Source organism: Cynocephalus volans, chromosome 3 (genome assembly GCF_027409185.1).
Source record: "Cynocephalus volans isolate mCynVol1 chromosome 3, mCynVol1.pri, whole genome shotgun sequence".
In the NCBI taxonomy this organism is placed as follows: Eukaryota; Metazoa; Chordata; class Mammalia; order Dermoptera; family Cynocephalidae; genus Cynocephalus; species Cynocephalus volans.
The window spans coordinates 74,007,869-74,032,515 of record NC_084462.1 but is presented as its reverse complement, the minus strand read 5'-3'; the positions used below and the strand labels follow the sequence as shown (position 1 = coordinate 74,032,515).

The window sequence follows — 24,647 nt, the reverse complement described above, 5'->3', positions numbered from 1 at the left end:
AAATCAAGAAGGAAATTAAAAATTTTCAGGAAACAAATAAAAATGAAAACACAACATACCAGAACCTATGGGATATGGTGAAAGCAATTCTAAGAAGGAAGTCTGTAGCAATAAATGCCTATATCAAAATGAAGACTCCAAATAAACAACCTAACATTTAGCCTGAAGGAGCTAGAAAAGCAAGAACAAACTAAACCCATAATCAGTAGGAGAGAAATAACAAAGATCAGAGCAGAAATAAATGAGTTAGAGATTAAAAAAATACAAAAGATCAATGAAACAAAGAGTTGGTTTTTCAAAAAGAAAGAATCAATAAACCTTTAGTCTGACGAAGGAAAAAAGAAAGACTCAAATAAATAAAATCAGAAATGAAAAGAGGACATTCCAACTGATACCACAGAAATCCAAAGGATCATAAGAGACTACTACGAATAACTATATGTAAACAAACCGGAAAACCTAGAAGAAATGGATAAATTCCTGAACACATACAACTTACCAAAGTTGAATCATGAAGAAATAGAAAACTCAAACAGACCAACAATGAGTAATGAGATCGAAGCAGTAATAAAAGGTCTTCCAACAAAGAAAACCTCAGGACTAGATGGCTTTACTGACAAATTCTACCAAACATTTGAAGAAGAACTAATACCAACTCTTCTCAAACTCTTCCAAAAAAAACTGAAGAGAAGGGAATACTTCCAAACTCATCCCACGAGAACAGCCTTACTCTCATAAGAAAACCAGAAAAAACAAAAGAAAACTACAGACCAATATCCCTAATGAACACAGACATGAAGATCCTCCACAAAATACTAGCAAACAGAATCCAGCAACACATTAAAAAGGTCACACACCATCATCAAGTGGGATTCATCCCAGGGATGCAATGATGGTTCAACGTATGCAAATCTATAAATGTGATACATCACATCAACAGAATGAAGGAAAAAAAAAACCCCATGTGATCGTTTCAATAGATACATAAAAAGCATTTGATAAAATCCAACACCCCTTCATGATAAAAACACCCCACAAATTAGGTACAGAAGGAATGTACCTCAACACAATAAAAACCACATACAACAAACCCACAGCTAATATCATACTGAATGGACAAAAATTGGAGGCTTTTCTTCTAAGAACTGGAACAAGACAAAGATGTCCACTTTCCCCACTCTTACTCAACTTAGTATTAGAAGTTCTAATCTGTGCAATATGGCAAGAGAAAGCAATAAAGGGCATTCAAATTAGAAAGGAGGAAGTCAAACTATTGCTATTTGCAGATGACATAATCCTATCCTATACATAGAAAACCCTAAAGATTCCACCAAAAAAAATCACTGGAACTAATAAATTAATTCAGAAAAGTGGCAAGATAAAGAAAAACACACAAAAATCAATAGCCTTCCTACACGTCAACAACAAAATAGCTGAAGAAGAAATCAAGAAAGTAATCCCATTCACATTAGCTACCAAAAAAATGAAATACCTAGGAGTAAGTTTAAGAAAGGAGGTGAAGGACCTCTATATAAAACTATGATGAAAAAAATTGAAGAGAACATAAATAAAAGAAAGATATCCCATGTTCATGGGTCAGAAGAACTAACATCATCAAGACATCCATATTACCCAAAGCAATCTACACATTCAACTATCTTATCAAAATCCCTATCAAAATACCAATGACAATTTTTTACAAAAATAGAAAAATGATCTTAAAATTTGTATGGAACCACAAAAGATCCTATACAGTGAAAGCAATCTTGAACAAAAAGAACAAAGTTGGAGGCATCACGCTTCATGATTTCAAAATATACTATAAAGCTATGGTAACCAAAACAGCATGGTACTGGCATAAAAACAGAGAAACTGATGGATGGAATAGAATAGACAGCCACATAATAAACCCATGTACTTACAGCCAACTGATTTTCGACAAAGATGCCAAAAAAATACAATAGGGAAAGGACAGCTTCTTCAACAAGTGGTGTTGGGATACTGACATGCAGAAGATTGAACCTAGACCTATCTCTCAGCATACACAAAAATCAACTCAAAATGGATCAAAGGTCTAAATTTAAGACCTGAAACTATGAAATTACTAGATGAAAAAATAGGAGAAAAAATACATGAAATTGGAGTGGACACCACTTTTTTGAGTGAGACTACAAAGGCACAGGCAACTAAAGCAAAAAATATATAAATGGGACTATAACAAACTAAAAAGCTTCTGCACAGTAAAGGACACTGTCAACAAAGTGAACAGACAACCTAAAGAATGGAAGAAAGTGTTTGCCAACCACACATCAGACAAGGGACTGATATCCATAATATATAAGAAACTTTAATGACTCAACAGCAAAAAAAAAACAACCCAATTAAAAATGGGCAAAGTACATGAACAGACATTTTTCAAAAGAATACATACAAATGGCCAAAAGGCACATGAAAACATGCTCAACATCATTAATCATTAGGGAAATGCAAATTAAAACCATAATGAGATATTATTTTATTCCAGTTAGAATGGTTATCATCAAGACAAAAAATAACAAATGCTGGCAAGGAAGTGGAAAAAAAGGAACTCTTTCCACCAGCAATGTATAGCCATTTGGAAAACAGTTTGGAGGTTCCTCAGAGAACTAAAAACAGATCTACTCTATGATCCAGTTATTTCACTACTGAGTATATATGCACAGGAAATGAAATCAATATATCGAAAAGACACCTATAGTCCCATGTTCATCACAGCACTATTCACAATAGCCAAGAGATGGAATCACTTAAATGCCCATCAATAGATGAAAAGATAAAAAATTGTGGTGTATATATATACAATGGAATACTATTCAGCTATTTTAAAAAATGATATTCTAGGGCCAACCCATGGCTCACTTGGGAGAATGTGGTGCTGATAACACCAAGGCCATGGGTTCAGATCCCTATGTAGGGATGGCTGGTTTGCTCACTTGGGAGAGCATGGTGCTGACAACACCAAGTCAAGGGTTAAGATATCCTTACCGGTCATCTTAAAAAAAAAAAAAAAACACAAAATTATTCTATCTACCCTAAATGAATTATTGTGCAGTATATGCATGTACTAAAACAACACACCGTACCCCACAAATATGTACAAATAAATGTTAAAGAGAAAAAAGAAAAGAAAAGAAATCTTCCCCCAAAACAATGTTCTTTCTAGGGTGATAAAAATGTTCTATATTTTGGAGTCATGATTACATGAAAATACATATTTGTCAAAACTCATTAAACTGTATACTTCAAAGGTGTATTTACTGTTTGTATATTATAATCGGCTCTCCATATCTGTGAGTTCCACATACATAGATTCAACGAATTGAGGTTTGAAAATATTCAGGAAAAAAACACTCTCTGTACTGAGCATGTACAGACTTTTTGTTTTTGTTTTTTGGTGGCTGGCCAGACACTTCTTTTTCTTGTCATCATTCCCTAAACAATACAGTATAAAAACTACTTACATAGCTTTTACATTGTATTCAGTATTATAAGTAATCTGGAGATGATTTAAAATATACAGGAGGAATTGTAAATTACAGGTTAATTAATTTCAGGTTATATGCAAATAACCATGACATTTTATATCAGGGAGAACCTCCAATTCCATCCCAACACTACAGGGTTCTTTCTAGTTTTCTCTGCTTCTGTATTTGTAAATCCCTTCTCTGACAGTTAGAAACTTCATTATCTTAAATGCATTTACTTATCTGATCAATCTTCATCATATGTAACATTCTCCCATCTTCACTACAACCTCTCCCCCATGTAGATGACTTCTTCACCGTAATTTGGCTTTGACAACCCCCTCCAGATCAAACCTTGTCCCCACCATGCTGGCACCTCCCTCATCCAGATCAAACTCTGACATCCCATTTGCAGTGCACCGTCCCCCTCAACCCCCCATGGGGACACTCTCCTCACCCTGCTCAGACTCTTGACACTCCATGTTGTCCTCACCTCTGTATGAATACTCTTCTCATCCTGTTTAGGTTCTGACACCCTGCAGCAATTTACTCCCAAGCATGGACACCCTCCTTATCCTGCTTTTCCTTGGATTCTCCATGCTAGGCCATGCCTCTGTATGGATGCTCTCCTCACCTGGCACGGGCTCCAATGCTAGGCTGGCTCCTCCTTCCTTGCCCTATTCAGGTTTGACACTTCTCTCCGTGCCACTGTTCCCCTACCTCCAATCTCTCCAGCATGGATACCTACCTTGCTCTGTACCACCTAATGATATTAGGACTGAAGTGGAAGGTTTCATACATGGACATCAAATAGTAGAATTAATTTAAGCTACCAACTCCTCAATTGTAGAAATATTCAGGTAAAGTGTCTATTACGCTTTATACCTCCTTTCAGCATGTAACAATCCACCTCAGACAAAAAGAAGAAGTGAAAATTAAGGATGCTCAAGTTGGAGCTCCATAGGCTTAGGAAAAATTCCTCATCTATAGGTGGGCAGGAAAGGTTAGAAATCTGATTGCTAAAATAAAACTCATGATTTAGTAAAATCCTGCAAGGTACTTCTAAAAGGTGTGCTCTATAATTTCTAGCAGGCCACCAAAACTTTCATTATAGGTGGTCAACAATGAAAACTGAATTAAGATTTTGTTAAAAGCTATAAACAGAAACTATAACTCATGACATTTACAGCAGTCACACAAAATAAGTTAGGGCACTACAGACATATTGTTACTTACTTTATCTACACAATCATCAAAAAATGCCAGGCTTGCATCTTTATCACTGACAAAAGAACATTCCTCAATGAAGCGAATAAACATTTGTGTTTTGGTCATCATGTTATAGAATTTTTGATGTGACCGGTCCCGGCTTCGTAAGAAAGCTGTTCAACATAAATACATAATTTCAGGATATATAATATCACTCGCAGATGCATAGAATTCTTGAGCTAGAAGGAACTTGATCAACCACATCATCTATACACCCCACACCTCCAGCATTTTGCATATCTGCAAGAGGGGAAATGACCTGACAAAGAAACAGGAAAGCAATAGGAAAGAAACATAAACCCAGATGTCTCAAATCTTCACCCAGAATTGTCTCAATTGTTCTCTTACTATCTTGAAGATTATATGTAAACTAGTAAATTTAAAAGTATTTTTAAAATTTCAATTTTTTCCCCACGTTTTCCATGCTATGTGTACATGCTTGCTGTTATGCTCTTTCTCCATATATATGTATATCCATACATATATATGGCTTTTTCAAAGCAGCAGTAACATTCTCTCTAGTATTCATTTACGTTTGTGTCTTACGTATTGAAAACAGACCAAAACTTTGTTGCCTGATTTCACCTTCCACCTTACTCATTGTGCTCACTTACACTGCTCTTGGGCCTTCTTTTGGGCCCATGAACTCAAGCTCTTTCCAGCCTCCAGGACTTTGCATAAACTGTTCTCAATGCCTAAAACACTCCCCTACTTTTTCTTTGCCTGGCTAATTTCTACTCATTTTTCAGATCATGGCTCAGCTGTTACTCGTTCAGGAAGGCCTTCTGTGATCTAACGCTGTGAACTATAGTTATTCACTCATATTATTTCTAATTGCTTGCCCTCCGTGAGAGAAGTGGCTATGTCTCTCTCTCCTTTTTTTTGTAGACATGTCTCTTTTGCATACCACTATATACCCAATGCCTAGCATCTGGAGGCACTCAATATAAACTTCTTAAATGCATTTCTCTTTCAAATGTTAAATACCATAAAAGAAAGTAAATACTTATTATGACTCCAATTGCACTCTAGGGCTTTCCAACTTTTTTTTACTTCACGGCATAGACAAAAAGCAGTATTTGTAAAGCATACTGAAATAAAACAAATGAGGCTAATCAAGCCTGGAGGTAACTATCCAATGGGTTCCTCTGCTTTTCCCACACAGCCTGGCTGCCCTGAAAGCTAAAAGCATCAATATCTCAACACATGTGACACAACAGAGTGCAATGGGATATGGTTAGGAGGCTCTGTACTTTTCAAATAGTTTCTTCTGCATATTTTGCTAATGCAATTATATCTAACGTGCCTGAGAAAGAACTAGTCCTATGTAAAAGGATTACCAACAGTGTTGGTATTCACATACGCCTCAAACTAGGTGTGTATTTTGATAAATATAAGGTATTAACCCAGACAGCAATTGAATCATTACGAGGTTAAGCTTAATCATATGAAATCTGTAAAGTTATGTAATCACTCACCTTGTAGAGCAAAAAGAGAGGCTGCATCTGTGGCTGTCTCAGATGGGGCTTGTGTTATTGGCCTCAAGTATGATCTATAACCTTTTAAAATAGAGGCCATGAAAAACAAAAATGCCTCTTGGATTTCCAAATCTATCATGTGCAATCTCTTTCCAGAATTAAAATCATAGTCATTCATTGCTAAGTCCATTAGTCCATCTTCTCTCGGTCTCTGCTGCACTGTGAAGAAATACAGTGTCAATGTTTTCTCCAAATTATCAAAAATAATATTCATGGTGGTATCAATATAAATTTCTTGTGTTTGTCAAAAAAGTGCTCAAGTTACCTTAACCCATTTTTACATAATTTCATAATATGTAAACCTCAAGCAAAGCTTGCTATATTATATATTACTCTCTAGGCTGTTCAGTACATTTCATCCTGTTTATCTATCTACTTCCAGGAAAAAAATTCATGTTCTGAAATAACTATATATAAGCTAATAAAGAAAGATCATAACAATCATATGGACTAGCACAGGGTTAAATGCAATAGTCCTTCCTCCCCACCTTTCTTTTATTAAATATAAGTGCCTACAGGAGGAACAGACAGGGATTAAAATATAAAAAACAACTCTTCCTCTTCCCAGACAATTCAATGCTAATGGATTAGGTAGTAAAAGAGTAACTTTACAGTAGAGAAGCCTAGTAGACACCACTTTAATCAAGTGATCAAAGTGAATATTTCATCAATAATGGAACAGATTGAAATAGAGTGTGACCTGATAAATATGCAATGTCAGAAATGCACCATCACTTTTGTGATATTCTTGCCAAAGATGCATGACCTATATCTATCTATCATGAGGATGCTCAGACAAATGCACATCGCGGACTATTAACTACGATGGTAATGATAATCTTCAAAAGTGTCACCAAGGGCCGGCCCGTGGCTCACTCGGGAGAGTGCGGTGCTGATAACACCAAGGCCACGGGTTCGGATCCTATAAGGGATGGCCGGTTGGCTCACTGGCTGAGTGTGGTGCTGACAACACCAAGCCAAGGGTTGAGATCCCCTTACCGATCATCTTTAAAAAAAAAACAAAAACAAAAGTGTCATGAAAATGAAGGAAAACTGAGGAGCTGTTCCATAGGAAAGGAGACTAAAGAGACTTGAAACTAAATATGACACCTGATTTGGAACTGGATCCTTTTACTATAAAGAACATTATTAAGATAATTGGCTTGGTTAGAACATGGTGTTGATAACACGAAGTTCAAGGGTTCAGATCCCTATACCAGCCAGCTACACACACACACACACACACAAATTGGCAAAACATGAATGTGGTTTGAGGATTAGGATGGCAGTAATGCTCATATTAATTTCCCAATTTTCATGGTTGTGTTGTAGTGATATAGAGAATACACTTGGTAGGAAATACCTTCTATTCAAAGGTCATGGGTTTCTACTCTCAGAGAGTCAAGAAAAAAAAGTTTGTGAGTGCTTCAAAATTAAAAATTTTTTTGGACCGGCCCGTGGCTCACTCGGGAGAGTGCGGTGCTGATAACACCAAGGCCATGGGTTCGGATCCTATACAGGGATGACTGGTTGGCTCACTAGCTGAGTATGGTGTTGACAACACCCAGCCAAGGGTTGAGATCCCCTTACCGGTCATCTTTAAAAAAAAAAAAAAAAATTAAAAATTTTTTTAAAATATGAGGACAATTAGTCATCTTAGAAAGTTTTGGGGATAGTTCTTATTATCTAAAAAAATAAAAGTACTGGAAAGAATGAGGGCATTGCAAACTAAAGGCCTAGGTTTTAATTCTAGCATCTTTGTTAACTGTATCATTTGTGACTGGTTACTTCACCTCCTTCAATCTTATTATCCTCATAATTGTAATGGTAAAAAAAGAAAGTGCTCTACAGCTATAAAGTATTATATGATCCTTAACTATAAGTATTATTTAAATGTTTGTGGTTATAAGCTTTGAGATTGTGCCCCATCTCTAGAGCTGATTGGGCTATTTCATTGATTTTAATAATTAAATATTGCTACAATAGCTGCTGGACTTAGCTACTCAAAAGAAGTGTATATACTTTAAGAAAGCAATAAACTAGGTAATAAATAAAATTATGTAGATAATTTATTTGTTCCATGAGATAAAATCTTGTTATATTTTAGGTCATTTTTCTCATATCCCATTACTCATGACCTACTTTGAAATTATCTACTTGTCACAAAGTTCACTTTGTAAACATTGTCTTTTTCCATGTCTATTTCCAACTATAGTATAAGCACCTTGAACCCTCATGGGTGTAGGCCACTTCCTCTGTTTATATTTCACCTAATACATAAATGAGAACTTCAAATATTGCTATATCACTATTGACCATATTTCACACAATAGGTATTAAGTTATGGACTCTGAATGGGCTATTGTTATATCAAGAGGATTAGATAAAGAAACAAAGGTTTAATTCTTCTTATCAGTAATTCTGAATCACTGTCAAGACATATTCTTATATAAGCTTTTTTATTGAAATATTCCATATCCTAATCAACTTTGTTTGATTAATTTCTTAATATTTCTGGCAAAGTTCTATTTTCAAATTATTTGAGGTAAGCACAGCATTAAGACCCACTGAAGTGATTATCCTTAAAAAAAAAAAAAAAAAGCCACCAAAGATGAAAAGCATATAATCTAGCCCTCACCCCACTGAAATAAGCATTCTCTAATGCAATTTAAACCATCTGTCTTAGATTTTCAAAACTAACTTTCTATTTATGAAGAAAATTTGTAAGTAGAAACCCTTATTTTTTCCATGATACTTCAGTAATGGTAAAATTAAAGAAAACCACCATCGAACATCCTTATACTTTGTATAAGACACCACCACACATGATGGGAAATGTAAAAAAGCATAAAGCTATCAGTTTCTACCATTAAGGTACTCACAATCTAAAAATAAAAAGATAAAGGGAATGAGTACCACAGGACACACATCTGCTTGAATTATGAAGTAGTCAGAACAGCAGAAATCAAAGTGTGATTAATTTTAATATTAAATTTTATTATTCTAAGATGGCTCTATGAAAATTTGGTACATGTAAAAAATATATTTTATAAATATTCCATTCAGCTTCTAACAAATTTTGTTTTAATGCTCATTTGCTGTTAAGATTGTAAAAATACCTTCCTTTAGATAAAACAAACATTATCCTTTTATAAGTAAAGCAAAGTAATTGGAGTCCCTTTCTCAGATTAAATTACCTCCTTTGATTAAGTTATACACTTACATTTTGCCAACTGCTGGTGTAAATTATTCAATGTGTTCATCAGATTTTTACATGGCTTCTTTGGAAGTATCTTCCAGGCTACATTTTTCTTATCACCAGTTCTGAGATTAAATAACAATAAAATATTTGTTACACACTTGGATCCCTGTAATGCCCCCCGCCCCCCCCGCCCCGTATACATTTGTTACACAGATTTTTGGAGCATAAAGTTTGTATCTGTTATATACATAAAAGGGAAAAGAGAAAATGCATTGAACCAAAAATGAAACACATTCAAAATATTTTAGTTAACAGGAGAAAAATCCCACAGGTATATATTGGGATGCTGAATATTTATTTTTATTTTATTTTTTAAAAGATGACCGGTAAGGAGATCTTAACCCTTAACTTGGTATTGTCAGCACCACACTCTCCCAAGTGAACTAACCGGCCATCCCTATATAGGGATCCAAACCTGTAGCCTTGGTGTTACCAGCAACACACTCTCCCAAGTGAGCCACGGGCTGGCCCTGGGATGCTGAATATTTAAAACTTAATTTTTTTTTTTAGATTTGACAGGGGATTTTTTTATTGAAACATAACTGATTATACGTATTTGTGTGGTACAGAGCTGAATATCAATACCTGTGTACAATACATGATGATCAAATCAAGATAATCAGTATACTCATCTTTACAAAATGTAATCATTCTTTGTGACTTGATCAATTTTTCGCTAAACACCCCCAACCTCTAGTAATCACAGTTCTGTTCTCTCCTTTTGAAAGTTCTATGTTTTATTGTGACTGTTGTTTGTTTCTTTCTTTTTCATTTATTTTTTAGCTCCCACTTATAAGTGGGGACATGTGGTATTTCTCCAAAATACACAAAGATATCAAGTAACTCAAAAATGAAAAAACAAGTAACCCAACAATGAAAAAACAAGTAACCCAATTAAAAAATGGGCAAAGGAGCTGAATAGACATTTCTGAAAGCAAGACATACAAATAGCCAACAGATACATGAAAAAATGTTCAACGTCACTAAGCATCAGGGAAATGCAAATCAAAACCACACTGAGATATTCCTCACCCCAGTTAGACTGGCTATTATAAAAAAGACAGAATAACAAATGCTGGTGAGGATGTGGAGAAAGGGTAAGCCTTCCACACTGTTGGTGGGACTGTAACTTAGTGCAGCCATTATGGAAAACAGTATAGAGGTTTCTCAAACAACCACAGATAGAATTGTCATTTTACCCAGCAATTGCACTACCGGGTATACACAAAAAGGAAAGGAAATCATCATGTCAAAGGGACACCTGCATTCCCATGTTTATCATAGCTCTATTAATAATAGCCAAGATATGGAACCAACCTAAATGTCTATCAACAGATGACTGGATAAGGAAAATGTGGTATATATAAACAACGGAATACTACTCAGACTTAAGAATGAAATGCTGCCATTCACAGCAACATGGATGAACTTGGAGAAAACTATGTTAAGTGAAATAAAAATTAATTTATATGAGGGTAGAAACTTGTTATTAAATATAGCTCAAAAATTTACAATTATGCTGGTACTGAGTAAATTCCACTTGCACTGGAATCACTTTAACTACCTCAAACCTTAATGTGGTGATCATTACTCTTAATTCCCACATAAGAGTGCTTAGACACTTAAACATTGGAAAAATACTACTATGTTTTTCTTACATACTGTAAGAAAAAGCACTGTAGAAAACTCTCAATGAACTTATGATCCATAGAGTTTATCAAAATACTTTGGTATAGTTAAATATTTAGTTTCTTAATTTCCTAAAAGTATTAGTAAAGGTTATTTTTGTTTCCTTCAGAAAAGAAATAATCCATAATATTAAATTACTTGGATAAAGTATAGCATTCCAAAATACTTTTAGTACTACAAAAGAAGATATCTGCTAGAAAGCATTATCTTTGTTTCTTGGACATGCTTCTATAATCTCCTTTAGTACAGCTATTACAACACAGTTCATCTCTAAATTATATATAGGAGGAGAAAAGAACATGGTGATAAAGCACCATAAAGCTTTTGGACTTAACTACAGCTTTGTTAACTCCACTTTTTATTTATTAAATCTTATTTTCTATTTCAAAAGCAATAAGTACTCATTTTAGAAAAGCTGAAAAATGTAGAGGAAAAGAGAAGAAAAGTAAATCACTGATATTCTTTTTTTTTTTTTTTAATAAAGATGACCGGTAAGGGGATCTTAACACTTGGCTTGGTGTTGTCAGCACCACGGTCAACCAGTGAGCTAACCGGCCATCCCTATATAGGATCTGAACCTTTGGCCTTGGTGTTATCAGCACTGCGCTCTCCTGAGTGAGCCATGGCCCGGGCCCAAATCACTGATATTCTAACCACTGAAGAACAACATCCAACATAGGTGTGTAGTGAGACTTGCTGATCTTTTTTTTTTTTTTTTTTTTCAATGTTCTGTAAACATCCCACAGAATAAAAAGGGCAAATATCACTTCAAAAACTAAACAAGAAAAAACAGTGGATGGGAGAGCTTAAGCTGACAAAGAAAAAACTAATTTACCCTCTCTACTACAAATGACAATAAAAATGAAGATTGGGCAGCGTCAAATGGCAGATGTCTTGCTGGGAAGGTGTTACTACATTTACAATGTGACCAAGAGCACAGAATATGTGTTATAGTGAGATCACAGTGTAGAAACACTTTTCACATTATTTTCTTGATAAAACACTGCAACACAGCACTCCCACTGTGTCTTACCATTAACTGCATGCATGCCTGTCTTGCTAGACTAGATTATGAGCAATTTAAGAGAAAAAAGTAAATTTGGTTTTCCATTTTACTCCCAGTTCGTAGCAAAAAAAAAAAAGGTGCTCAAGATATGTTTGTGGAATACATGAATGAATATTTTAATATCATCTAATTACCTCTAATTACTGTTGTTTACTCACATTATTTCTTCCTCTTGCCCTTGATATCTTCACTCTAAAACTTGGCTAGGTAGGAGATATCTAGTGCCTGATTTTTGACCTATGATTGCCTTCTGCATTTTTACTTATGGTGACTTCCATTTACAAGATTACTATTACATAAATAGGTACCCAATAATTAGGAGAAGTATTAGTTTTGGACTTTGATGACTTCAAATTCCAGTTCTGATGGTATAAGCTATATGCCCTTTGATAAACTGCTTTAAAATCTGAGCTTTGGTTTCCTTATCTGTTGGAAGGGTTAATAAAAACCACCTCACAAAGTACAGAGAATAATATGAGAAGACTTAGGCTATGCGTGCAGCTTTATGCCTAGTATATACATTAGCTGTTAATTTCTTTCCCTTTCTTCAGAAATTTCTTGGTATTCAGAATACATACTCTGCATTACATATATCTAAGACAAAGAGGGAAAAGGAAACCCCAAATTCCATACATGAGATTTATTTTTCTTTAAGATTTCAGGTTGGGGCTTCAGAAATGCTGGCTGAAGGAAAGTAGAAAGCAAATGGTTCACTAGTTTAGTGCTCCCATAGGTTTGGAAGGGTGATAATATCAAAAGGGAGGAATATTCATGAGCACAAACAACTTCATGTTTCTTTGATTCTTTAACTCATTAGTGATCAAAACAGAAAAAAAATAGTAAGGAGGAAGAAAAATTCTTTTAACAATTAAAAGAGGGTATGAAAAGAGGGAAAATGCAACTTATTACCATAATGAACACAGTATATACTAATTTACAACCCTAATTTCAATTTTAAAAATTATTACATCATGTGACATTTAACAACTGGCGAAGAAAAGACATATTAGTTTAATATTTAAAAGAATTAAATATTCCTGGTAAAGAATGAAATGTCACTGGTAAAGAATCTTTGACTCTATTGATCCTATATATAAAATGACTTTTGTGCATAAAATATATCCCATATTTTCTTGGTTAGATGTTCTATAAAATGCTTTTTGACAGCATACACGCTTTATAACAGCATATCGATTTTTTGCTAAACTTTTCTAATAGTTTAAGCACTTGAGTTCTTGACATATGACAAGACTAAGAACTAATTTAAGATTTCAGAGTTAAACCAAAAGGCTTTCAGATGAAAAGCTCTTATTCAAAAATGTAGGAAAACTTATTTCACACCTACATATATTTTTTTCAAGCCCACAGCACTTAGTATTCCCAAGTGGTCTCCCATCCAAGTACTAACCAGGCCCAACCCTGCTTAGCTGACGAGGTTGTGCATACTTAGGGTGGTATGGCCATAGCCCACATTTACATATCTAAATGTAAAAGCTATGCTAGCTTTTGGGCTTTAGTGACAGACTAAATCATAGTTATTGTAAGCAAGTCCTGTGGATGCAGTGTGGTCACTGCATCAATTTCCTCTTCCCTGAATAGCTTAAGTATGTTTAAACTGAAAATAAGGGACACAATGAAACAGTGCTATAAAAAATACAGTTCCAGTAGCTACAACTTAGAAGGAAACTTATATAAAATCCTTAGATTCCTAGAGTGTAAAGGTGTCATGTAAAAATTGTAAAACATTATACTGATTTTCCTAAAATGGTTAGTATTCTAATAGTACTATGCAAGATTAGAAATAGGATTGAAGTACTAATCAAGGAATAGTGTTTTAATTCAGTTTGTGATTTCACCCATATTCATCTGACTAAAGAAAAATAACCTTTTCTATTTCTAATCTCAATTTCCCTTCTGCTACATTTCTGAGTAAGCATAAAGATTATAATGTTTCTTAAATATTTAAAGCCTGAGGACTAAAGATATATTTTCTTCCCAATAAAACCACCCTTAATCCCTAAATCTACTCTATCAAAGCATAGTAAGAGCTAATTCAAAGATAGTAATAACCCCAAATACAAAGAAAACAATGTATCTCAAAATAATCCTACTCAGCAATCATAAAATATACAATTATATACATATAGTATGAAGTTGTAAATTACTAGGTGCAAAATCACTAAAATGTACTTACTGAGAAATGGTGTTGGTATCCAAGTCAACACAACTGACATCTGGTGGAGGATCATAGAGATCAAAGTATCTTGAATCAATCCCTACTATGAACGGACATGGTGCACTCAAGACATCTGCTAAAGCCAGTGGGCAGAGAGGAACATACGGGCATGGCCAATGGAAAGGGAAAATCATCTTGGATAAACAAAAGATAGGAGAATATTTAGCTTTTTGACACTGAAGCATAATTTATCAGCATACACAAAAAATTATCTTTTAAATATTATTACCTATAGTCATTGGATAATAATAGATTGATAATAAATTAGCTAATTATAATTAGCGGTCAGGAAATTAAAATTGCTTCCACAACATAAAAATTCATTACTCTCTGAATTTCAGTTAAGCATTAAAATAGCTTTAAATTACATAAATAAATTAAGTTTAAATTAAACTGATTGCCAATGAGAAACTGTTATACTCACAGACACTAATGCTTCTGTCACACTAGTAAGCACTGAAGGCCGTAAGGAATGAATGAGAATTTTATGTTCTGTTACTGCAAACACCAGAAGTGTCACAGCATTTTCAGGGCCTAAATTCTGAAGCAGTGTTGAAAACTTGCCACCACTGTCAATCCAAACAAAAATATATAATTAAAAAAATAAAGATCCAAACACCTCATTATCTAAAACAATGGGAAAAGTTCATGATTAGGGTATGATTTGTATTATATATTCAACTTTAAATGTGACTGTTGCTCTTACGCATGGAAAACACTATATCACAAACACTATGAAAACAATGCAGTTTTATGAGGTTTCAAAATCATTCATTCTTCTGCACTGTATTCAATATGGAAAATGAAAAGTCATCTGCTTTGTGTTATATAAAAAGATCTGCCATGTAGATAATGTCCAAATAAAGAATTCAATTTATAAAATGAATGCTTTGGTTGAAAACAAATCCTTTAATGGAAATTTTTTGAACATGGCACATCTTCCATTGTAATTACCAGGAAAACTATATTTGACTTACATGCCAATCACCCTTAAGGTAAATATACATATTAAAATTTGGATTTTTGAGTAGATAATCCTTACTATTGTAATGATAATAGGAAGAGGAAATCAAAAACTACAAAGTGATGAGATGCACATTCAAAGCAAATTAAAAACCAAAACAATAAACTTAGACCTTCTATACAGTAATAAAATACTGGACTGAAAAAGGAAATAATTCAGTAAGCCAACCATTATTTTGTCTATATAATGCTAAATAACTGGTTTTACAGAATTTTTTTTTTTTTTTTTGCGGTTGGCCCAGACAGGGATCTGTACCTTTGACCCTGTGTTATCAATACCACACTCTAACCAAGTAAGCTAAATGGCCAGCCCGGATTATTATTATTATTATTATTTTTGAACAAAGCAAAACTAATAACAAAAGTCTCTTGGAGAAATGCAAACACAGGTCCACAAAAAACTTGTGTATGTTCATAGCAGCATTACTCACAGCGGCCAAAATGTAGAAACATCCCAGTGATGATAAATAAAATGTGGTATATCCATATAATAGAATATTAGTTGGCAATAAAAGGAATAAAGTACTGATACAGGCTACAACATGAATAAACATTGGAAACACGCTTAGTAAAAGAAGCCAGAAACAAAAGGCCACATCTTATATGATTCCATTTATATGAAGTGTCCAGGACTTCATTTATATGAAATATTATAGACACAGAAAATAGAATACTGGCTGCCTAGGGCTGGAGAGGGTGTGTATATGTGTGTAGGAATGAGAAAAATGAAGGAGGTTAACTGCTAAAGAATACAGAGTTTCTTTTTAGGGTGTGAAAATACTCTAAAATTTATTATAGTGATAGTTCTAGAACTCTGTGATTATAACCATTGAATTGTACACTTTAATTGGGTGAATTATATGGCATGTGAATTATATCTCTATAAAGCTGTTTCCCAAAAAAAGTTCTCTGGATAATTGAGAATCATTTACACATAGTCTCAGTCAATGTTTCTAGCTTATTTTCAGCTCAAACAAAGGTTAAGAAAACACTGGTCACTTCAGGCTTAGAGCTAATGATGAAATAATCTGCAATTCTTACAAAATTAATGTCGAAGATGGCAGCTGGTCTCCCTTAGGTATATGCTACATAATAACTTAATTACTTTGTAACTATTACTCTGATGGAAAAATTACACAGCTAATTAAATATCTAGAAAAGATACTATAGAAAAAACATAGTTCATAATTTCTCAACTTTTAAGATGGTGAAAAACATTCTACAGTTTAATAATTATAACTTTAAAAAAAACTTTTGGTTAAATTTACAATTAACCGCATTTGAAGGATCTTCAGAGAATAATTAAAGCTGAAAATAACTGTTCTCATAATTAAATATGCCTATTTGTGTAATAGTACTTGATGATGATAACTGAATACACAAAATATCAAAAACTATTATAAAAGTTTTTCTTTTTTTTTCAAAAACTATAACCCAAATATTAAGTAAAAGGAATTTAGATAAGAAACAGTTGAATGAGAAATATTTCCATCAATATTTCAAATTTTAGCTAGGTAAGAGAGAAAATACTTTAACGTTACTTTAGCTCACACTAGACTTAGACAAGCATACATAGAAATGAAGTTCTACTTGCCTCAGTGGAAGAGGTGAAGAGACAGGCTGACTGAGAATCAGATTATCATGTGGTGATAACTGAAAGAAGATTTAAAATTAAGTATTTGAAACATAAAGATAAACTTTAAAACACTAATTTCTGGTAAAAACATACAGAATAATGATGATGCCCATGAATTTTCACTATATCCATTTACCAGTATAGAGATGGTTTATATCACTTACTAAGATCCTGAAACTATGTCCTGACCACTGGCCCCTTCCAACCACTAAGTCTTCCTACTCTGAATCCTATGTCTTTTCATCTATCCTCAACAGTGATGCCATTTTAGCAAATTCACATTGAAAGATTAAATTATTCATTTAATACCATAAAACTAGGGTCAGCAAACCTATGGCTTACAGGGCAAATCCATAGGCTGCCTGTTTTTGTAAATAAAGTTTTACTGGAATATGGCCATGTTCATTCTTTACATATTATCTAGCTGCCTTTGTGCTGTAACAGCAGAGCTGAATAGTTGCAACAGAGATCAGACAGCATCTAAAAACTAAAATTTTTATTTAGTATATGGGCCATAATGGATAAAATTCGCCAACTTCTACTATAAAACAAAATTTTTGTGTATATTCAAACTAGTGTGCAATATATATATTCTGGAAGTAAATTCCAAGAAGACAGGGATGACATGTGGCTATGCAGACTGATTGTAAATCTCATCAAAATTTTTCTAGGGCTGGCCTGTTGCTCACTTGGGAGAGCGTGGTGCTGACAACACCAAGTCAAGAGTTAAGATCCCCTTACCAGTCATCTTTAAAAAAAGAAAAAAAAAAATGTCATTTTTCTAGACATTTTATCTGTATCAATACTATAATTTACTTCTATCTATGTTTTCAAATTGATGCAGATTTCCACAAATTTATAAATATCTATTTGCCAAATGATTTCTAATGTTGAATGGTGGTCCATTAAGTGCTGTGATAAACACAGAAAAGAACATATAATGATAATACACGAAAACATTTCCTTTATATAAATCACTTCATAAATGATGGTTCAATAAACAGACAACTTGTATATCAAGAGCACAAACAAAAAAGAAATATAAACAAAAGAGGAAAGATACATTCATTTGGGAAACAAGATAGGGAAAATAATTTATTTTAATTTTAAACTTTACCCTGTAACATCAAAGATATGAGCATTCCTTCCTGCAATATATGAAAACACAACTTTTCCTTATTATCTATTCTAATGCATTTAACTTACTAAATGATTGCCAAAGGGACAAACTTTCAAATACCTAGAACAAATTTAGGGGGAAAAGCCCTTTTCTGTGTGTTCAATATGTCTACTTCTGCCTACTTCTTTAACTCTTCAACCCTTTCAGGAAAAAATATTAAATGTCTGGGAAGAAGTTAATAAAACAATAAGGGCCCAAACTCCAACAACAAATAGCATCTGGTTCTCCTTAGATATCATTCGATTTTTTTCCCCATTTAAAATTCTTATGTTACATTTTGACAATGCCAATAATAATTCATAGGTCCCCCACATCAAGAAAACCTTACCTGAACTAAAATCCGTGGTCTCTGAGGAGATGGAAAAGGAACTTTATGCATAAAATGTGAAATATGCCTTAAAAACAAAAAAAACAAAAACTGAATTGATACCATAGCCTATAAAGGTCAACACGTCATCATAAGTCCAAGTTAAGTCAATAATCCTGTGTACTATAATTTCAAAACCCTTAATGCTATGAAAACAAGTGAACAAACAACCACCAAAAATTATTTGTCCCATTAAAGTTGCTTATACCTAAATCCAATAACTTTTCACGTTAATAGTTACTCACATTCAACACAATGTTTGTGTCATCATTGTATGAAAAGCCATTTTAACTTTTCCTAAGTAAATAATATACAATATATCACTTATATGGACATCACCAAAGAAGCTAATTCTTACATTTATATTTTTTAGTCAATTGCTCATATTTTGGAGTGAAACAACCATTTAAGGTGCTCCAGAAAAATGAAAGTTTAATTGCTTTTAAAAGATGAACAATATACTTTCAACTAATGATAGGTTAAAAATTCTATTACTGATTTTGTAAGTTTTCTCCCAGAATAAAATGGATAAGAAGCTGGATCAATGGGTTTTTTTTTGAACACTATAAGATAGAAAAAAGGCAACTTTATATAGTGAAAAATCCTTTTTAGGAATAATCTATTTTATTTCCACATTATTTTCCTTTTAAACATTATTTCAAAATCAGCTTGGTTTCATAATTGAGATAATTTCAACTGAATAGAAAACACTGGAAGAGAACTTTATTCATTTTACAAACATGCTTTCACTATTTATTATGTATAAGATACCACCAGACATGATGGAAAACGTAAAAAAGGCACAATGCTATCAGTCTCTATCTACCATTTGAGGTACTCACAATGAAAAAAAAAAAAGACAAGGGAAATGAGTACCACTGCTTAAATCATGAAGTAGTCAGAACAGCAGAAATCAAAGTGTGTGATCCATGAATCCCTAAATACCTCCAAGACCCATTCTGGGTCAAAACTACTTTCACAATAATACTAAGACATCACCTGCCTTTTTCACTGTGTTGACATTTGCAATGATGATGCAAAAGTACTGTGGGTATAACTGGTGACATCTTACTATGAATCACGGCGGTGGCACCAAACAGTGCTATAGTTGTTACATTCTTTGCTACACTTGAAGTAAAAGAATGTCAATTTCACTTAAGAATGTCTTTGACAAAGCAGTAAATACTATTAATAGTTACTAAATTTTGATTCTGCAATATACATTTTCAAAAATATTCTGTATGATGAAAGAGGAAGTATACATAAAGCACTTCTGTTGTATACAGAAGTACAATAGTTAACTTGATTTTGGAAAAGCACTTGTGCAACTGAACTGTGGGTGAATTAGCTGGTGTTTTTTCAGAGCAACATTTTTGTCTGAAAGATGACAGATAAATTAAGGTTACTCAGTATTGGATATTCAGCAGATATTTCCTACATGAGAATGAACAAAGTGAGCCAGTTGCTTCAAGGAAAATAATCAGCAGTACTTGCTGCCAATAATTAAAAACCAAACTTTCAAGTGAAAATTAGAAGTTTGCTATCATGAGCTTGACAGGCTCCCAATACCCAAATTCTTTTCTGATAAAATAGGTTCTGATAAAATAGGTGATGTTAACAATGTGATCCCTAAAGTACTGATAATGAAATGTGTCTACATTTGGAAGATATGCTTAACTTGGTGAACCAGTATTTTCCAAATGACCAATGCACAATGCTTCAAAATCATGCATGAATCAAAGAATGAAAAGACTAACAGATTTTACTGTAACAGACAAAGAAAGTTCACTGCTAAAGTTTCAGATTCCACATTTCAAATAACCTGTAAGAAACTACCACTTGTCAAGCGTAGTGTCAAAAAAAGAATAACCACTATTTTCTGAAAAGATTATATTCAAATGTCCCTCCTTTTTCCATCTACATATCTGTGTGAGGCCAGATTTTCTTCATGTACTTCAACCAAAACAACTATTGCAACAGATTGAATGCAGAACCATGAAAACCCAACTGTGTTCAATTAAACTAGGCACGAGAAATTAGCAAAAATGTAAAACAATACCACTCTCCTCACTAAACGTTTTTGTTTTGGAAAACAGTTATTTTTCAAAAAAGATATTTATATTAACATGCAATGGCTTATTATTTTAAAAATGAATTAAAAATATTTTTACAGTTCTCAGTTTCAATTTCTATTCCAGTAAATGTTGATAGATAAAACACACAAAGAAAAGCTCTCTGGGGTCCTCATTTTTGACAAGTATAAAGGGGTCCTGCGACCAAAAAATCTGAGAACCACTGGATTAGAATACTGACATGAGAATAGAAAAGGGCAAGAAAAAACTGAAGAGTAACATCATATAATGAATGCTGTTATGATAATTCTATCACTTCCCAACTGTCATTAAAATCAGAAAATTCTGTCATTGAGTTTGGTATTTATCTGGTAAAATCCAGTTTGTGTGTTGTCCTTTTTCTGTTTTCTAGAAGATATGTCCTATTTCTTCCTTAAATATTTCTTAGAATAAAATGTTAACCCCCCCCCAAAAAAAAAATCAGAAAATTCTGCTTAAAGACACAAAGAGCTTAAGTGATAGGCAGTATAAAATAAACAATAGCTAAACAGACACTGGAGATGTTTATATCTCATTTGCATCAGGTCTTACTGCATCAAACATTATTCAATTTTAGTGAAATTAAAGCATATCTCTAAAAAGAAAAAACAACAATCAAGTTTTTCCTTTAAGTTCATGATATCTAATAGTAAGAAATATTTTTAAAGGTTCATAATAAACTTTATTTATACATAAAGTAAGAATTACAAAATTAGTAAAAAAAAGTTCCAATATTTCTCCAGATCAGGATCTCTAAGTTTAATAACGGCATTAAAAACAAAACACAAAATAAAATATTTACTACATTTGGTTAGAGATAAGATTATTTAAAATAATAAAACCATAAAAGTATAATGAAGAAATAACACCTGGCTGAAATAACCCAACTCTTTTTTTCAAATAAATCTTGAGAAATCCAATTTCCACATAAAATTTACTCAACTACCATACAAATATGCCACATAATGGAAAGATCTGTCATGTTTTCTTTTTTTTTTTCTTACTATACCTTGTCAAGTCCAAAAAGATCTGTCAAACTTTGAAACAAGAAGACTTCTAACTTACTTCTCAATTGGAAGGACATGAGGTCCAGAGATGGAATAACGATACAGAAAAGTTAGAAATTTCCTGAATGCATCAAAAAAAGGCCAGTGAGAAAGAAGACAGATGCATTTGCTGGTCTGAATTGTTTTGGAACTATCAGAATTCCCATCTGTTGATGATGCTAAACCCAAAAGAAGTCTCTGTTTTTCTGTGAGATTCTCCTCAGAGTATGGTTCATAAAACTGAATAGCAGCACCATAGATCTGAAAAACAAGTAATATGTTTAATAAATACACTTTATATCATTTATTCATATCACATCATCAGTTAAATATTTAATAGATGTTTGCTATGAGCAAGGTGAGATGTCAGGTATTTGGAACACAGTGGTGAACATAGATCACTCTTGCTTTCTTGACGTATATAAGAACTATATACTGCTATTCTTGTATCTCCTTATTATTGAAAAAAAGTGTTCTAGGGCCGGCCCCGTGGCACACTCGGGAGAGTGCAGTGCTTGGGAGCGCACTGGCGCTCCCACCACGGGTTCGGATCCTATATAGGAACAGCCGGTGTGCTCACTGTCTGAGCGCGGTGCGGAAGGCACCAGGCTAGGGGTTGCGATCCCCTTACCGGTCACAAAAAGACAAAAAAAAAAAAAAAAGTGTTCTAATTAAATTGCATTTGTTTTATAAAGAGTGAAGGCAATTGTACCAATATTCTCTATAAGAAAATGGTTGAAAGCTGGTCAGTTAGTTCACTTGGTTATAGTGTGATGCTGATAACACCAAGGTCAAGGGTTAGGATCACCATACTAGCCAGCTGCCAGAAAAAAAAGAAAATAGTTGAAAATATTTATTAGAAAGTGGGATAGAAATTTAAATACAGAAATACAACTTCAAACTTTGGGCAATTTACTAAATTTCTCTGGACCTCAATTTTCCTGTTCATAAAATGAGGATTTGTTGTTTTTTTGTTTTTTGGTGGCTGGCTGGTATGGGGACCCAAACCCTTGATCTTGGTGTTAAAAGGCTGTGCTCTAAACATCTGAGCTAACCAGCCAGGCCCAAGGATATTAAACTAGATGACTTCCAAGATCCCTTCCAACTATAATGGCCTATGATCCTAAATCACATTATATATTTAATAATATGTTCTATATTACTTTTTTTTTTTTTTTTTGGCAGCTGGCCAGTACAGGGATCCGAACTCTTGATCTTGGTATTATCACACCATGCTGTAACCAACTGAGCTAACCAGCCAGACCCTGTATTACTTTCTTTTTTTAAAATTTTTTTTTTTTTCCTTTTTTTTTTTTTTTTTCTTTTTCGTGACTGGCACTCAGCCAGTGAGCGCACCGGCCATTCCTATATAGGATCCGAACCCGCGGCGGGAGCGTCGCCGCGCTCCCAGCGCCGCACTCTCCCGAGTGCGCCATGGGCTCGGCCCTAAAATTTTTTTTAATTTTTATTTTTCTAAAAGATGACCGGTAAGGGGATCTTAACCCTTGACTTGGTGTTGTCAGCACCGCGCTCACCCAGTGAGCTAACCGGCCATCCCTATATAGGATCCGAACCCGTGGCCCTGGTGTTATCAGCACCGCACTCTCCCGAGTGAGCCACAGGCCGGCCCGACCCTGTATTACTTTCAAAGCTTCCTTATCACAGAAAATGAACCAATGGAGGACCAACATTTAATGAAAAAAATCTTTCACCATATTCACCAAAGAAAAGGATTTGGGTGGATGGGATAGTGTGAAAATTCTCTTTTCCCATATGTCTGGATACAGATATTTTAACCAAGTGTAAGAAGTATGCGTAATGGCTTCAATTTAACCAGTTTTTTTCCTACTGTTCCTTGCATTATATAAAACTTAAAACTTGAAAATGTACAAGACATTTGCAAATACCATTTGTTGAAACACATAATACCTTTTCAGCTGAGGCTCCAGTTAACACAAATGTAGAAAATACAGGGAGAGGGTATTTGCTATTTGGTGGCCAACATTCAATAGTTGCACCCATTGGTAAACAAAATAGGGGAACAGATTCTGGTAGTGAGAATGACTCATAATCTTCCTGAGGATATCTACAAATTAGACCTACAAAAACAACAATAAATATTAGGTTATCACCTCTTGAATTTAGGTGCTTATAATTTGAATGATGATAAAATGCTTAATAAAGTAATAACTCCACACATTTGGAATGCCAAAACAATACATATATGTTCATCAAATAACTCTGAATGCTTCAGTAGGATTCATATAGATCTTCATTCTTAAACATTATAACTATTAACTAACTGCTTGATAATTATCAAGCTTCATCCACAAAAGTTAGGTTAAGGCTAATAAAAACGTAATTGTATAGAAAAACACACACACACTCCTAAAAGTTCAGTTTGTGGTCACACTACCCTAAAGCATACTAATTTTTAAAAAATTTCTATATTGTTATAAGCGTATATCCACTTCACCAGCTCTCATTAATGTGCCCTCAAGAGGCTTTTACATACTAAAATTCATATCCCACAGGAGTATATATGTAACTTGTAACTTCTAGCACAAATACAAGAAAATTACTCATAAGAACAGAAGAGTAACATATTTACAATATCTTCAGAATAGTCTCAATTCAAGCCTGGGTTCTAAATAATCCCAGATTATATGAAGATAGAGTTTCAAGTGACCTAGGATTTCAACTTAGGTACGTTAGTCTGGA

At 33.8% G+C, this 24,647-nt stretch overlaps 1 protein-coding gene across 9 annotated transcripts in view; it reads right to left on the bottom strand.

Moving 5' to 3' along the window:
- DENND4A (DENN domain containing 4A) overlaps positions 1-24,647 on the bottom strand; it is a 142,489-nt gene that overhangs the window by 54,276 nt on the left and 63,566 nt on the right. For all 9 annotated transcript variants that reach the window (XM_063092163.1, XM_063092167.1, XM_063092168.1 and 6 more), the window contains 9 exons: positions 23,856-24,025; positions 21,946-22,187; positions 18,731-18,797; positions 17,181-17,239; positions 14,988-15,132; positions 14,522-14,697; positions 9,534-9,634; positions 6,251-6,469; positions 4,740-4,885 (listed from right to left, as the gene is read on the bottom strand). In XM_063092163.1, coding sequence (XP_062948233.1) covers positions 4,740-4,885; positions 6,251-6,469; positions 9,534-9,634; positions 14,522-14,697; positions 14,988-15,132; positions 17,181-17,239; positions 18,731-18,797; positions 21,946-22,187; positions 23,856-24,025 — 1,325 coding nt within the window. The remainder of the gene's footprint in view (positions 1-4,739; positions 4,886-6,250; positions 6,470-9,533; positions 9,635-14,521; positions 14,698-14,987; positions 15,133-17,180; positions 17,240-18,730; positions 18,798-21,945; positions 22,188-23,855; positions 24,026-24,647) is intronic.